Source organism: Pan paniscus, chromosome 13 (assembly GCF_029289425.2).
Source record: "Pan paniscus chromosome 13, NHGRI_mPanPan1-v2.0_pri, whole genome shotgun sequence".
Lineage (NCBI taxonomy): Eukaryota > Metazoa > Chordata > Mammalia > Primates > Hominidae > Pan > Pan paniscus.
The window spans coordinates 126,525,675-126,543,519 of NC_073262.2; the positions used below are offsets into that span (position 1 = coordinate 126,525,675).

The window sequence follows — 17,845 nt, forward strand, 5'->3', positions numbered from 1 at the left end:
TACAATCCAAAAATGATTATCACAAGACCTAGGACTTAAGGCGAGTTATTTAGGAATGATATGAATTGCTTCTTTCACCAGACCTGTCCTCAGGCCAACATTGTTTGGGAGAACAGACCGAATTGAATAAAGTAAGTGCTGCTGATCACCATGGGATTTGTGTCCACTTCTTCCTGCCCAGATCAGCACTCCATATTCCTTCTCCCTCCTACTACAAAACTTTATTCTCTTAGTGACACAAAAAATCCCTCAAGACACTGCATATTAAAGCAAAACTGCAAAGACCCCTCACTAACAGAGCTCTCAGCTACAGTAAAAACAGGGCACTGGGTAGCTCAGCAATTTAGTGGGGGAAAGTACACCTATTTAATATACAAACACAACAACAACAAAAGAGAAATTTTGAGATTGGGGGTGGTTTTTGTCTTTTTATGATCCCGTATTTTCCTAATTTTATTTATTTATTTATTTATTTAGAGACAGAGTTTTGCTCTTGTTGCTTCCTCGGCTCACTGCAACCTCTGCCTCCTGGGTTCAAGCGATTCTCCTGCCTCAGCCTCCCAAGTAGCTGGGATTACAGAAGTGCACCACCACACCCAGCTAATTTTTGTATTTTTAATAGAGATGGGGTTTCACCATGTTGGCTAGGATGGTCTCGAACTCCTGACCTCAGGTGATCCACCCACCTTAGCCTCCCAAAGTGCTGGGATTACAGGCGTGAGCCACTGCACCTGGCCCCAAACTTTCTATAGATGTAATACTTTATAACTTGGAAAAGAAATTTAAAGTACATGTGTTTTATTGCAAAAAAATCAACCTCAACTAAAACTATGAAGATAAAACTCTAAAGAAAAATCACGAATTACTACTACCATTATTATTATTATTATTATTATTATTATTATTATATTATTATTTTGAGATAGAGTCTCCCTCTGTCACCCAGGCTGGAGTACAGTGATGCAATCTCAGCTCACTGTAACCTCCGCCTCCTGGGTTCAAGCGATTCTTGTGCCTCAGAGTCCTGAGTAACTGGGACTAAAGGTGCGTGCCACCACACCCGGCTAATTTTTTTGTATTTTTAGTACAGACGGGGTTTCACCATGTTGGCCAGCCTGGTCTTGAACTCACAGCCTCAAGTGATCCACCCCCCCTTGGCCTCCCAAAGTGCTGGGATTACAGGCATGAGCCACCGTGCCCAGCCAAGAATACTATTATTGATCAATGCTAAATTGACATGGATATTATGAATTGCCGACAGACCAGAGTGAGGGGGGAAAAAAGCACACAAAAGAATACAGATTTCTTGTTTTCCATCTTGTTTTTGTAAAGTAGAAAAAATGTATCAGCACTGTATATATTAATCTGTATTCAGTGGAAGAGCAATTGATCAACTGCTAACTAATGCTAAATTGGATTTGCATTGCCCCTTTCCATTGAACAACTGTAACAGTTCTTATGTGCCATCCTATAATGACAGTCTCCCCTTGAACTGAAGGCCACAAGAAGGGTCCCTAGGGAGATAAATGCACCAACACTGCACCACTGCACTATATGAAGCTTGTACTTAGTGGCTTCTCATTATATGTGTGTATGCACATGATGATATTCCTATAAAATTTTCTGAAGGCTAAAACGGAGAGCTTCAGCATTCACTACTGTGTCATGCATTTCCAGCACCCTCACCTGCCGCCTGCTGCTGTGTGAACTGCATGGGCAGGGAGCCTGTCCCTTCCACTGGATCTTTCTTCTCGGCTCTTACATCAAGGCTGCTGCTGCTATTTTTTTTTTTCTCTCTCTTTCTTTTGAGACAGGGTCTTGTTCTGCCATCCAGGCTGGAGTGCAGTGGTGCAATCTCTGCTCACTGTAACCTCCACTTCCCAGGCTCAAGTGATCCTCCCACCTCAGCCTCCTGAGTAGTGGGGCTATATGGGTATGCCACCACACAAAGCTAATTTTTTTATTTTTTGTAGAGATGAGGTCTTACTATATTGCCCAGGCTGGTCTCTAACTCCTGGGCTCAATCCTCCTGCCTAAGCCTCCCAAAGTGCTGAGATTATTGGCATGAGCCACCACACCTGGTCCAAGGCTGCTTCTTTCATTAAAAAATAAATACATAAATAAAAACAATGAAACTCTCATAACTATACTTCTACTTTCCTTGACCCCTTCTCAGCCAAAAGCTTCTCTAATGACCAGACCACTCTGGTTACCCTCAGGCTCTCTGGCTCCCACATCTCCCAGTCACACTTCAGTCCATGGCTCACCAGGGCTACCCCACTGCATGGAAAGGCTCTTCTTGTTATCAGCAGCTGTCTTCTAAGTGCCATCCCAAAGGCACTAGCCAGGCCCAATTTCATCCTCTCCCTCCTGCCCTTGACACCTTTACTCACCTCCTCCCTGAAACTCACTGCCCTCCAGCTTTTCGTGGCTGCACTGTCCTGGCTGGCTCTCCTCCCACTTTGCCCATTCTTCCTGTCTCTCCTTTAGGCTCCCAGTCCTCTGGCTTTTCTTTAAATATTGACATTTCCCTAGGAATGTGACCTCGGCCCTCTGCTTTTCTCAATCTACCTGCTCTCTCTAGTTCACGGCAGCCACCGTCGTAGTTTCCACTGACGTCTATGTTCAGGGAACTCCCAACCCCTGCCCAGACCAAACCCTGAGGTTCTGGCACACACACCCAAGGTCGGTTCTCAAAACTGAACTCATCACCTTTCCCCAAAAAAGATCATCATCTTTTCTGTCTCTGAAGACAGCTAACTCCTGGCTAGAAACCTGAAAGTCATCTTAAAGCTGCTCCCTATTTCAACACGCACCTTTATTCACACACCCAGCCCTGCTTCCCAGACAGTTCTTGAGGCCACAGCCTCTTCTCCATCACCACCCCAGTATTTCATGATTTCACACTGGGGTCCGGAGGCAGCCTCCTAACTGGCACCTGCACTTTCAGCCTTGTCCCTTCAAAGCCTGCTACAAATTTCTGAGCTCACAAAAACCAGAAACTTGCTCCTGCTCCTCAGAGGTTTTAGCGAAACCATGTAGTTTCCCTAAAGCACTTGACCCTAGGGTTCATCTAGAGGACTTGCTACTTATTACACAGATCCCCAGGCCCCTCCTTAGTGATTCTGAAGCTCTAGGTCTGGCATAAAGCCGGGGCATCTGTATTTTAGTAAGTTCCCTCAATGATTGGCGTGACTATGCAAGGTCAGGAAATTCAGCTTACATAAGGTGGTCTGGGCCCCTTAAAGTCACACTCAAGGATCATCATTTCCCCTCCTCCCTGGCTGGCCTCCCCTTTGACCCCACTCCAAAACACTGTCATTATTTAGGCAGCAGGTCTGGGCCCTGACTTCTTTCATTCCCTCCCCAGCTACTCACAGTCATTCTTGTGGCTTGAAAAATGACCTGATGATGATGCCCTCTGTCCAGACCTCTCCGGGACTCGTTTTGTTTATCCTGTGCTAACTTCACATGGCCAGTTGGAAGCTCACTGGTATCTTAAACTAGGCTGGCTCTCACTGTCCCCTCTCCCTCCAACTGCCTCCCCCACCCAGCCTTACCCTTCTCAGTGAACAATACTACTTCCTACCCAGCTGCTCAAGCCAAAAACCTGGCTGTCATCCGACTTCTCTTCCTCTCCTCTACACAGCCAACTTATCTCAGATGTCTCCAAGACTTATCTCAAGTCCATCCACTTGTCCTTCTTCATGGCCACCGTCCCTTCACCCAGGCCGCTATAACAATCTGATTCTCCCACCGCCATTCTGGCTGTGCCTCAATCTGTTCTCCACCCAGTAGCTAGGGGGATCTTCGAAAAATGTAAATTACATCATGCTATTCATCTGCTGAAATCACTTTAACAGCTTCTCACTGCAATTACAATAAAATTTAAAGCTTTACCCAGACCTACAAGACCTTGCATGACCCGGCCTCTGCCCAATTCTCCAATCGCCCTAGGGTGCCCTCCCTATATAGCCCTGCACCATCAAGCCACTATAACATTGACTTCTGGAAACTCTTCCCTGGCTCTCTGCCTGGCTGGCTCTGTGACAAAGATGCCAAAAAACTTAAATGGGAAAAAAAAATAGTCTTTTAAACAATTGGTGCTGGGATAACTGGATGTCCACATACAGAAGAATAAATGTGGAACCCCTCCCTGATACCACTATAGGAATTAACTTACAATAAATCAAAGATCTAAATGTAAAGCTAAACTATAAAACTCTCAGAAGAAAATACAGGTGTAAATCTTGATTTACACTTATCTTTACAGATATAAATGACCTTGGATTAGGCAATAGTTTCTTAGATATGGTATCTAAAGCTTAAGTAGCCAAAAACAAAAAAGATAAATTGGACTTCACCAAACTTAAAAAAAAAAAAAAAAGTAAAAAGGCAGCTCTTAGGAGAAGATATTTGCAGATCATATATCTGATAAGGGTCTAGTATCTAACATACAGAAAAAAACTCTTACAACTCAACAATTAAAAAATACTCTATTAAAAATGGGCAAAGGACTTCAACAGATATTTCTCCAAAGAAGATATAAATGACCAACAAGTACCTAAGAAGATCCTCAGCATCACTAGTCATTAGGAAAACGCGAATCAAAACCACAATCTGGTACCATTTCACACCCCCCAGGATGACCATAACAAAAACAAAGCAAAACAAAACAAGCAGAAAATAACAAGTGTTAGCAAGGATTTGGAGAGCCGGAAACCTTGTGTGTTGCTGGTGAGAATGTAAATGGTGCAGCCACTATGGAAAACAGTTTCATAGTTGCTTAAAAGTTCAATATAGTCACCATATGACCCAGCAATTCCACTCCTAGGTATACATACCCAAGAGAATAGAAAAAAATATGTTCATGCAAAAACATGTACATGAATTTTCATAGCAACGTTATTGATAATAGCCAAAAAGTGAAAACAACCCAAATGTCTATCAACTAATAAAGGGATCAACCAAGTGCAGTATAGAATGCTATTCCACTGCAAAAATAATTAATTAATTCAAACAGGCATGAACCTTGAAAACATTATGTTAAGTGAAAGACAGACATAAAAGGCCACACATATTGTATGAGTCTACTTATATAAAGTATCTAAAATAGGCAAATCCTTGGATTCAGTAAATTAGTGATTTCCAGGAGCTGGGGGAAGGGGCAATGGAGAGTGACTGCTAATGGGTATGGGATTTTTTTGCAGGGAGGGGTGATGAAAATATTCTGGAATTAGAGAATGGTGGTAATGGTTGCACAATCTTATGAATATGCTACAAGACCACACAATTATATACTTTAAAATGGTAAATATAATTATGTTATTTAAGTTATATTTCAATTAAGAAAAAATAAATATATGCATACAATTTGACGCACAAAAATGCCAGTCTATAACAGACTAGAAACTTGAATATCAGGTCCTTTGCCAAAGATAGTTTGAGAAGTATTGCCTTAAAGAGTTCTGTGAGTTGCTAGCTGAATGACCACACACACACACACACACACACACACACACACACAGAGTGACAGAGGCTCTCCACCATCACGGCTAAGGGATGGGGGCTGCTATAGGTGACGTATTCACTCTATGAAGGCTATGATCTGTGGGTCAGCCCGAGCACCCAGCTATCAATTATGACAGCATTCTGAGCTCCAAGGAACTAGTTTAAAATTAAGCAATAATTTAATTTAATCCATTTTTGACCTAATATCTATACTGAATTAAACTTTTTTTTTTTTTTTTGAGACATGGTTTCCCTCTGCTGCCCAGGTGAAAGTGCAGTGGTGCAATCTCAGCTAGCTTCAGCCTTGACCTCCTGGGCTCAAGCCATCCTCCCACCTCAGTCTCCTAAGCAGCTGGGACCACAGGCATGCACCACTACCAACTAATTTTTTTGATTTTTCGTAGAGATGAGGTCTCACTATGTTACCCAGGCTGGTCTCAAACTCCTGGGCTCAAGCGATCCGCCCGCCTCAGCCTCCTAAAGTGCTGGGATTACAGATGTGAGCCACCGTGCTTGGCCTAAATTAAACATTTTTCATGCCAAACAATCGAGCATCCATTGTTAATCCAAAGTTAACTGGCCAATATGGGACATGGGAGGTCAATATAAAGAATATAATATAAAGAATACAATAAACACATTCTAAAAGCTACCTACCATTACGGCTCCATTATCCTGGCCCACAAATATCCGTCTGCTGTCATGATGGTAAGCCATAGCAGAGCAAGGAGCTGCCAGAAAGACAAAGACCACATTACCAGCAAAGCTAAGCACTTTAAGTCGTTCTTCAAAGTGATTGATTAAGAACTATATAAGAACTATATAATTTAGGTTCACAGAAAGAGGGTAAAAATGTTTTATACAAATTACGTAAATTGAAAATGTTATTAAAGTTCTCTCTGTTGTCTTAGTTTAAAACCTTGATTTCACAAATCTTCTCAGTTATTTCTATAATGCTGGGTGAAGCGAGCCAGCATGAAGCTTCATCTGACTGAAAGTACTACCTGTAGTCTGGCAAGCCTTGGGGACCAGTGCTTGTAGTGTGTGACCTGCTGCCCAAAAGCTCAGGAGGTCATCCCGCCCCTGCCACCCTTCCCACCAAATGTCAAAGAGTAGCTGTGCAAAGATGGGTTCCCAGCACCAGAATTCCCATTCTATGGCATAAGTGAGCATATGTGAGGTGCAGATATATGGCATATGTGAGTTGTGAAGTGCAGACAGGTTTCGTTGTCCTCCTTCCATGTTCTACCCTACCCTCTTCCAGAAATCACAGGCTAGAGAATGAGTTTCAGAAAGGAGAAATTCTAAATTGTCTTTTACCAAAAATTAGAATTAAAGTGATTTATAAATTGGAACATTTGGAAAAAAAAATGTGGGTTTGTTTCAGCCTAAGGAATTTTAATTAGCAATGGAAGAACCAAAACAAGGAAATGCATGCTAGGGAAAAACAAAACAAAACAAACAAATTTGAATTCACTTTGGAATAAAACTTCTCATAAAAGACGGGTGGGTAGGGTGGCTCATGCCTGTAATCTCAGCACTTTGGGAGGCCAAGGCAGGAGGACTGCTTGAGGCCAGGAGTTGAGATCAGCCTGGGCAACACAGTGAAACTCCATCTCAAAAAAAAAGATAAAAGAAAAAACATCTTTTAAATGAAGTCACCATTTGAATATAAAGTTCTCTCTCTCTAGTAGGGTGATATCCTCGCCAAAGGAAGGAAGTAAACTATAATACTGGATCATACCCCAAAGCAAAAACATAGCTAACTGCATGATCAGACCATAGAGACTGTTTCAGTTGCATCCAAGAACTATGTAGTTGGCTCTGAAAGGTACGTACTGAAATTGTGCACAAAACAATTAGAATTGACTATGAGCCTGTATACCCTTATCTGACACAGTGATGTTTGAGATTAAAAGAACGATCAAGTATTATGACCACAAAGATATATATACATATCTTTATACAATCAAAATGTTAATAAACCATGCATACACTTATCTTTGACAAATCAAATCATGCTTTGATGCGTTCAGAGATTCACTGTCATCATTTTTGCTTGCTTTCTAGCTGGCACTAAATGCATTAGTTTTAAGCTTCTTTTCAATTTTTTTAATGCCCAACCCTATAACAAACAACATAAATATGTAAAATCCCTCTTTTGTGTAAAAATTACAAAGTGCTGGGTAATTTTATGAAGCTAGGCAACTATAACATTTCAAAAAGAAAAAAAAGGCTTCCTTAGTTTGTTTTGTATTATATAGTAATATCCTGGCTCTCTCCCTAGAAAGGAGGTTTCTAACTGAGATAAGCAATATAAATTTAATGTAGAAGGTGAGGGGTTGGATATAAAGCAAAATAGGAATCATCTTTCAAATCAGTTAGCTTTTTTTTTTTTTTTGAGATGGTGTCTTGCTGTCACCCAGGCTGGAGTGCAGTGGCGCAATCTCAGCTCACTGCAACCTCCGCCACTTGGGTTCAAGCGATTCTCCTGTCTCAGCCTCCTGAGTAGCTAGGATTACAGGCACCCACCACCACACCAGGCTAATTCTTGTATTTTTAGTATAGACAGGGTTTCACCATGTTGGCCAGGCCAGTCTCGAACTCCTGACCTCAAATGATCAGCCTGCCTCGGCTTCCCAAAGTGCTGGGAATACAGGCATGAGCCACCGTGCCCACCCAAGTCAATGAACTTTTAAAAAGCCATCACTGCAGTCCAAAATCAAATGTTTAAAACTTTGGATCACGCCAGAAGGCCAAATTCAGCTGACTGCATATTTTGTTAATAAATAGTTTTTTTTTCCTTTGGAACATAAACCCTTTCATTTATGATTGCTTGCATGCTACATTTATATATAACTTATGATTGCTCACATGCAATATTTATGTCTTGTTTATGACTCCTTGCATGATAGGAAGGCAGAATTGAGTAAGTGCCACAGAGATTGGCCCACATAGTCCAAATGTTTACTGTCTGGCCCTTTGCATAAAAAGTTTGTAGACCTACCCATCACTGTGGTGAGAAGCATAGGTTTGGAGTCATAGATGAGCATGGATTGGAATTCCAATGACAAGCAATCAACCCTTCTAACCTCAGCTTGCTTATTCACAAAATGGTAAAAACATTATCTGCCTTGCATAGCTGTTGTGATGGTTTCATAAAATTATATTACCAAAAAAAGGCATGAAGTACACAGTAAAGATAGAAGCCAAGAGTTACCATTTTTCTTCAGCTAAAGCAGATTCTGAAAGTTTTTTTTTTTATGTGAGGTAATGTTATAGAACACAATTGGACTGCATATAGCAATATACTAAGGCTTGGCTTATTGATCACTCTGTCAAGTCACAGGAAAAAGTTTAAATTGGTGGATATAACCACTAAGACATCCTAAATTGGATAATCTGCGGATAGCTTTTAGAACTAACATGGCATCCTTCTTTTTGTATCCTAAATTTAATTTTGAAATAAAAAGTCATTCTAAAACAGACATGCAGTTACTTCTCACAATGCATTCACTCTGTTTTCTTCTTGTGGTGTACCTGCAGTTTTATCAGCAGATACAGGTCCAAATAGAAGCAATAAAGAAGCATCTAGAAGTAACACACTGAACATGTGCAGATACAAACATGTAGGTGTCGACTACCCACTGCGAAGCTGTGTCTGTTCTTTCAAGTTCCTCCTTCTTGAGCTAGAAGCTCCTTCAGGAGGGGACAGTTAAGCCAAGTTAGAAAAGGCTGAAGACAGAGAGATCCACTGCCACTTGCCCGAGATCTAACAGCCAAGAGAACACACACATTTCTACTGCTAGGTTTTGGTGTCCTGGGAGAGAAATTAATTACAAAGTTGTACTATTTGGGGGAAATGCAAGTCAAGGAGTAACTGAACTAAATATGGGACGAAATCCCTCTAGTCTCTGTCTCTATTCTAATGAGCATGAACTTCAAGGTTAAGGACTCAGAGAGATTGAGCTATGACCAAAATGCTAATGATGGAGGAAGGGAAGAGTGGGAAGCATAAGAGCCATAGTATTAACAAAATTTTCCCCAATGATGACAAAACATTTCCCAGCACTGATATGCGTTCCTCAGGCTGTTGCTACTTCCAGCTCTCAGATCTATCTCTGGGCCACTAGAAAGAAAGGAGTTAGCCTAACAGAAGTCTTTTTGGGAGACTGGGGTGGGTTGGGTAATAGGTGGGCTCAGAGAACCAGGATGTCCCACCTATCTCTGCCCTGCTGCCAAAATTTCCAAAGTAAATTTATCAGACAGGCTCCATAAGCACCTTCACTAAGACATTAGTTACTTCATATCTCAAGGTGAGAATTTAGTGTGAGAACCAAGGTTACGCATCCACAGTACATGCAGACATGGGTAACAGAAGAGATGCCACTGCTTGGCACAATAAATTATGATCAGGTTTTCAAGAAGTCTTCAAATGTCTTATGTATTATAAGCCTTCACTCTTCCTTTCATAAGAGTTATCTTTATACCTGGGTTCCAAAAGGTCTCTCTCAATTTCACTGAATGACTACCAAGACAGAGAAGCTGGCCAGCCTGCCCAGGCTGTTGGTAGAAGGCAGAAAAATAAAAAATCCTAATAAACTACTAACTTTTTGTGAAAATTATTACAGAATCTAAATGCTGCATGCACAATGAAATATGTATAAAGGAGAAAGTGCTACCAGAGGAGAGAGGTGCCTGAAAGGATGACTCAAGCTGATGAGATGCAGTTTGCTGAATAACTGGCTGCTCTGTCTTTATAACAAACTCCACAGCCCTGGAATACCTCTTAAGAAAGCAGTGGACAGCATCAGCAGCATCTGCAACCACTGTCAAGAGCTCTTCTTTGGAAAACTTGATAATGGTCTTCAGTAACAAATCATCACGCATGCACTAAAGCCTTTTTTCTTTTCTTAGGGGGGTGTCCTCTGTGTATTAAAACGCTTAACTGAAGAAAATCACTGATTAAGGACGAAACCTCAAGGAAATTAGCAGCTACAGAGGCTTCCTGTCTGGCTACTTGGCATAACGGAGTTGACTCCCCATTTGAACTTTGATGACATCCAGGCATTCTCTACAGGGCTTTCTTTTCAGGAAAGGTTGAAGAAAGGAAGTGGGAGACAAGGATGGTGACGCTGCTTAGATTCACATGAAGGGCTAAAGTTTATGTGTCATCTTATGTTGGTATATCCCAGGGCTGCTTTTTTTTTTTTTTGATACGGAGTTTCGCTCTTGTTGCCCAGGCTGGAGTGCAGTGGTGTGATTTCAGCTCACCACAACCTCTGCCTCCTGGATTGAAGCGATTCTCCTGCCTCAGCCTCTTGAGTAGCTGGGATTACAGGCATGTGCCACCATGCCCGGCTAATTTTGTATTTTTAGTAGAGATGGGGTTTCATCATGTTGGCCAGGCTGGTCTCCAACTCCCAACCTCAGGTGATCCGCCCGCCTTGGCCTCCCAAAGTGCTGGGATTACGGGCATGAGCCACCAAGCCCGGCCTCCAGGGCTGCTTTAAAGTCTCAAAGCAGAAGATTCATCGTCCAGATTTATTTATAGAACATACCTGACTGCTGAGAAAATTGTCTATTTAGAATGTGTTGTACCTTGGACCATGTCTCTCAATAGGTCCAGAGGTTGGTGAAAAGGTTGGGCAAAGGTAGTCATGACGCTATGGAGGGCACAGTCCTTTTTTAGTGTTGATATCGGCTACCATAAAGGACAAAGTTACTACTAATGTAAGTTGGCCAAATTAAGACAAAGAAAAACTGAGGAGAACATGTTCATTTTCCTATTTTTTTTTCAGTTTTGCTCAAGTCTGCTTCAGTTAAGCCAGAGACTCAACTTCCTTTGCAAAAGAAAAGGACTTTTCCTGCAGTTTATTACAGCCTGTCAGAGGTATTAGGCAACTAAGAAACTCATTTTGAAATCTAGCAGCAATATTTAATCAGACATTTTGAAACTTATTTATTTTTTTTTTTGAGATGGAGTCTCGCTCTGTCGCCCAGGCTGGAGTGCGGTGGAGCAACCTTGACCCACTGCAACCTCCAACTCCAGATTTAAGTGATTCTCCTGCCTCAGCCTCCCAAGTAGCTGGGATTACAGGTGCACACCACCACGCCCAGCTAATTTTGTATTTTTAGTAGAGACGGGCTTTCACCATGTTGGTCAGTCTGGTCTCAAACTCCTGACCCCAGGTGATCTACCCGCCTTGGCCTCTCAAAGTGCTGGGATTACAGGTGTGAGCCACCATGCTCAGCCGACATTTTGAAATTTAAATCATCAAAAACATTAGAGACATTTCTCTCAAATGGAACAGTTCAGCTACTTACCGGCCATTGTGTGGTAAATGCTGGGCCAGTATTGACCACTGTCTCTTTTCAGCCATACCCGGATGGTTCTGTGGAGAAAAGAAAAGAAAAAATAGAGTAGTTTTTAGTAATTTTATCTTTTGTGTTCCATGAGAACTTAATTTTTAAAATTTGTTTAACACTATTTCCTAACTGACCTTATAAAACTAACTGGACAAACTGGACAAATATATACATACATGTACACATACATATATAGTATATAACATATATATTATATACAGATACATATATAGCATATCGTATATGCACACCATATACATATACATACTATATATAGTCACATAAAGTATGATGATATAAGGTAAGTTATGCAGTACCTAGGAGTCAGGATTTCAAATCATTTCAATAATATGAAAATGTTCGGCCAGGCGCGGTGTCTCATGCCTATAATCCCAGCACATTGGGAGGCCGAGGCAGGCGGATCACGAGGTCAGGAGATCAAGACCATCTTGGCTAACATGGTGAAACCCCGTCTCTACTAAAAATACAAAAAACATTTAGCCGGGCATGGTGGTGGGCACCTGTAGTCCCAGCTACTCAGGAGCCTGAGGCAGAAGAATGGCATGAACCCGGGAGGCAGAGCTTACAGTGAGCTGAGATCGCGCCACTGCACTCCAGCCTGGGCTACAGAGTGAGACTCTGTCTCAAAAAAAAAAAAGAAAAACAAATGTTCATTACAAAATGACATAGAAAGAAAACAGAACTGTTAACTGCTTTTCCAGGTAAAAACAAATTATGTGCACTTGGTGGTTGACCGTCTGGGCCGAGAGGAAGGCGGTGGCTGTGAGTGGGAAGAGGCTCATGGAGGAGTGGCATGGAGAGGGGCGCCACGCACACCAGGAGCACACAGCAGGCTCGGGCTTGGGCATGGCAATTCTGCCTTCTGCTCCCCAGAGGAAATCATTCCACTCCACATCTCTGGGGCCCTCTTTCATCGGAACATGCACAGGGCGATGAGGAAATCCTGTGCCCACACAGGAAAATGACAAACGACCAAAATAGCCAAAGTTTAATATTCAGGTTTATGACCTCAGAGAAACAATGGGAGCCCTGCAGTTCCTGCTCCTGCACTCTCAGGGCCTCTGGGTGCCAGGCCTCTCCATCTCCTGCATCCCTAGGACACTGGGGATTCCACAGGTGATCGCCCTGCTCTGCCTCTGTAGTTACTCATAACCACCTTATTGTCCCCACTGCCAACTCGGTGACAATCACTTTTATGTTTCTCATTCATTATTTATTTATGAGACAGTGTCTCACTCTGTCACCCAGGTTGGAGTGCAGTGGCACGATCTCGGCTCACTGCAACCGCCACCTCCCGGGTTCAAGGGATTCTCCTGCCTCAGCCTCTCAAGTAGCTGGGATTACAGGTGCACGCCACCACACCCAGCTAATTTTTGTATTTTTAGTAGAGATGGGGTTTCATTATGTTGGCCAGGCTGGTCACTAACTCCTGACCTCAAGTGATCCGCCTGCCTTGGCCTTCCAAAGTGCTGGGATTACAGGTGTGAATCATCACACTCGGCCCTTATTTATTATTTTTTAAGATGCAGTCTTGCTCTGTGGCCCAGGCTGGAGTGCAGTGGTGCAATCACGGCTCATAGCAGCCTTGACTTCCCAAGCTCAAGCAATCCTCCCACCTCAGGACCCCAAGGTGCTGTATTAGAGGCATGAGCCACCACACCTGACCCATTTTTGTATTTCTAACGGCAATGTAGATTCTGGCATAAGTAGGAGCTGAATAAATCCTTACACCCTTAACCTAAAATACATGAAGCCTAAATATTGATACCATATGTTTCCAGTTTTGAGGCCAAGACAAGTAAAACTGGGTGGTGGGATGCATAGGCAGAGTGTCCTGGAGGCAGTGTCCTCCCTGACCCTTGAGACCAGGGAGACCCTCACACACCCTGACCATAGCACTTCCCAGGAGGTTCATCCACTCTCCTCGACGCAGTGCCAATTACCACAAGGCCTGCAAGCCAGACCCATGCAAGCACAAGGCAGAAACCATTTGTTTGTGGCAATGAAGGGCATGAAAAGACCTTCGTCAGGGACTCCCACCTGAGTCCCCGCGTCCTCATTCACACTGGAGGAAAGCTGTGCAGCTGGTGGCTATAAGCACAAATTCAACACAAAATCAAACTTGAAGAAATATTTTCAACGCAAACATGAAAATGCACAAAGACAACAGGTATGCGATTTGAAGGCTGTCAGAAGATCTTTAAGAAGCATCAGCAGCTGGACATCCACCAGGGCCAGCACAGCAGTGACCCGCTGCTCAAGTGTGCCCGGGGGGATCAGGAAGCACCCACTGCACCCAGCAGGCTGGGCCCACGCGGCCAGGCCCATGAGGGCTGCACAGTATATAGCAAAGGGATGTTCCCTGGTGGCCAAAACATAGAACTTCTGAAACGTGAGAGAAACTCCTAAGAAGGAAATATTAATAACATGTGCAGTATGCCAGAAAATATTTACATCGAAAGATGATTTTCAGCAGCACATGAAAACATATCCAAGAAAGGGACACGGGTTGCTGCCCAAGAGAAGAACAGGGTGGAACCTGCACAGCTGTATGTAACCTCCAGAGCCACAGTCTCCTTTCAGGAGTAAGAGTGCCCTGTTGTGTGTGAACACGCCAGCTGTGGGAAACCTTGCAGGAAACCTTGCAATAAAACAAAGTCTCACCAGGCATGGCTGGTGCACGATCCTGAGGAGAAAATGGAGCTCAAAGTAAAACCATCTCGTGAAAAATGGAGTTTGGCCCTTGCCTCAGTGGATGCATCCCTCCTCAAGGGAAAAAGATGGGCAAGGCTTATCTTTGCTTAAAACAGAGAGTGGCTGAACCATACGGAAGACAAGGTACTCTCGACAGTGGCTATCCTCGCCTTCAGCTAAGCATCACATCGCTTTGTTTACAGGACTGCGGACCAGTGGGCCTGGTTACCTTCCCTCAGAAGTCTGTTTTTCTTTATTAAAATCACTGATGTAAAACAACAACAAAAAATACAAGTCAAACTGATCAGAGACCAGAGGGACAATCAGAATAGTGGTTGCTTCTGGGGTAAGAGGAGGACTGAATGCAATCAGAAGAGAGAAAACTTTCTAGGGGAACATCAAGGCTCCGGGTGTTGGTAACCATGGATATATGTATTTGTTAGAACCTGTCCAACTCTACCTAAGATCTGTACACACTATTATATATAATTAAAAGTAAAACTAGTAGTTGGTCTTTATTTATCCAAACAAATAAGATGACCTAGCACCACAGTGAGATTAATGCTATTCCGTATGTGAACTGGATAGAAATAAGCCTTAGGGCTAACACAACTGGATAATCCTTTAGATCCACCAACCAATTGATAGGAAATACAGAGGACATGGGAACATACTGAGCACCATTCAGCAAAGTCAAGACTGCAGGAAACTCCATAGAGAAATGACTCACTTTCTTCTACAAATAATTTGCAAGGGAAAAAAAAATAGAGAGGAAGAACAAACCTATGATTAAAGAGATTTTAGAGGTCTATCCAGCAATTAAAATAGGTAGACTTACTTAAATCCTAATTCAAACTAAAAGATATGTATAGATACTTGAGGATATTTTAAAGATTTTTTTTTTTTGACAGGGTTTCGCTCCGTCACCCAGGGTGGAGTGTAGTGGTGTGATCATAGCTCGCTGAAGCCTCGAACTCCTGGGCTCAAGTGATCCTCCCACCTCAGCCTCCTGAGCAGCTGGGACTACAGACGTGTACCACCACACCTGGCTGTTGCTCATTCCTTTGGGTGTGTTAATGGTGTCGCTGTTTGTTTTTTAAGAATTAAACGATAATTCCCATATATCACGTTTGCCATCCTCATTTGTCATCCTCAGCGTGACTACCACAGTCTAGGTCCCATCTTTCACACAGCAGTAGGCCTGCTCTCACAGGAGTAGTGGACTCTTGCCTCCCTCTGCTCCACCTCCAGTGTGCTGACCCCCAGCTACCTCTCCCAAGGAGCCGCCTGGATCACAGTGCCCCTATGCTCAGAACCCACCAGTGGTTATCTCAAATCCAGATTCAACTGACAACCTTAGCGCCTATGACTCCCCATCCCAGAGCCTGCATCCCAGTGAGCTGTCATCCTCACGTTCCCTGAATACGTCCAGCTCAGGTTATGCCCTAAATCCACCTTCCTCCCCACCCTACCAAGAACTCTTCTCTCCAGACAGTGTTTTCTGAGCAGATCACAGGATGGATGCCATTTCAGCATAACTTCTTCATCTAAAAGAATCAGTGGATGCTTCTATCCAATGATGATCCTTAAACATGAACAGCCAATATATTATTGCAGTGGGTTGACTATATTCCATATTACTTAAATCAGAATGTTTATGGATACATTCCGACATAGGGGATGAAGCCAAAACCATTGAAATAAACAAGAGGCCAACTTCCTGCTAAGCATTAACTCTGTTCAAGGATTCTCCTCCACCTCCAAACACACAGTGACAAAGGCCAAGGCACCTGGAGATCAAGGATTCATGCAGCAGCACTTCACACTCACAGGCTTCATTCGTACAATCACAAAGTAAACCTGCCAGCTGCCTGTGTGTTCGGGTTTCTTAGGTCAAAGGAAGAACAGAATGCTGACATGTTCTAAAACTCTTCAAATCAATTCCAGCAATCTTAGGTCATGAATGTGTAGGTGGCTCAAAGGATCTAGTGGCATGTGCTCTTGCTCAGTGCTCATGGAAAGAAGGGCACAATTCAGAAATCAGAGAACTCTGCTGGGAGGAGAAAATCTTAAAGGTTGTCTCTTCCAACCAAGTATTTAACCTGGAAAGTCTAATGTTAATTTCATACAGCTTTAGAATACTTAAACTAGCCCAAAGTCAAAATCGAACCTACTTAGACTCCAGCATTTTGAACACAGTATTACTTCCTTTGGAAGACAAACATTAGCATATAGTTTGGTTGGCACAAATTGGGCCTATGCTGGGACCCATCTAATAAACTAGGAAATTGTCAAGACTTCCACGATCTCTTAGGCTTTTTGTTTGAAAACTGTCGGTCACATCCCAGCTGAGAGAAGGCCCTCCTTGTCTGGGAATCAGGTTCCAAATGAGGCAACTGGCCTGGATGGTTGGCGCTACCTTTGTCTTTACACCTTCATCTGGCATTCCCTTCCATCTCTTTTCAAACCAGACCCTTCCTCTTCCAAGACTAAATCAAACCAAAGTTTAACCCTTAACACTATTGTACCCCAAGAACCTATTAAACAGAGATGCTCATTTCTATGAGTAATATACGAATGTATTTTGTATTATGTCCAGAATATTTACCAAATGGTTGTAAAAATAGTTTTAAGTTGGGCCACTTATTTAAAATACAACAAATTCCAGACTAAAAAATTACTATCCAGTAAATTGGAAGTAAAATCTACTATTCAGTAAGTTGAAAGCAACATAATAATAGTTTAGTAATATTTACAGGAGCAAACTATTTCAAAGTCTAGGATAATATTAATAAACTGTAATCCCAGCACTTTGGGAGGCCGAGGCGGGTGGATCATGAGGTCAGGAGATCGAGACCATCCTGGCTAACATGGTGAAACCCTGTCTCTACTAAAAATACAAAAAATTAGCCAGGCGTGGTGGCGGGCACCTGTAGTCCCAGCTACTCGGGAGGCTGAGGCAGGAGAATGGCATGAACCTGGGAGGCGGAGCTTGCAGTGAGCCGAGATCGCGCCACTGCACTCCAGCCTGGGCGACAGAGCAAGACTCCGTCTCAAAAAAATAAATAAATAAATAAACCGTCTAATCACTAAAGTGTCAAGATCAGATGGTATTATTTTTTGTATAAATCACAATATTTTCTGTCTAGATTGAATGTCTAAACCACTCTCTCCACTAAGATAAAACAGCTTATGTTTTCCTTTAATATTTTGACAATTTTACACCCACATAAACTCATCTTATGTTTTT

The 17,845-nt window shown here is 42.7% G+C and overlaps 1 protein-coding gene across 3 annotated transcripts in view; it reads right to left on the minus strand.

The window, feature by feature from the left end:
* Positions 1-17,845, minus strand: part of WDFY1 (WD repeat and FYVE domain containing 1) — a 97,959-nt gene that overhangs the window by 58,744 nt on the left and 21,370 nt on the right. For all 3 annotated transcript variants that reach the window (XR_010109548.1, XR_010109547.1, XM_003818682.5), the window contains exons 2-3: positions 11,839-11,906; positions 6,169-6,242 (exon numbers count right to left, since the gene is read on the minus strand). Coding sequence is in view for 1 of the 3 variants with exons in the window: in XM_003818682.5 (XP_003818730.1) it covers positions 6,169-6,242; positions 11,839-11,906 (142 nt within the window). In the remaining 2 variants the exon portion in view is untranslated. The remainder of the gene's footprint in view (positions 1-6,168; positions 6,243-11,838; positions 11,907-17,845) is intronic.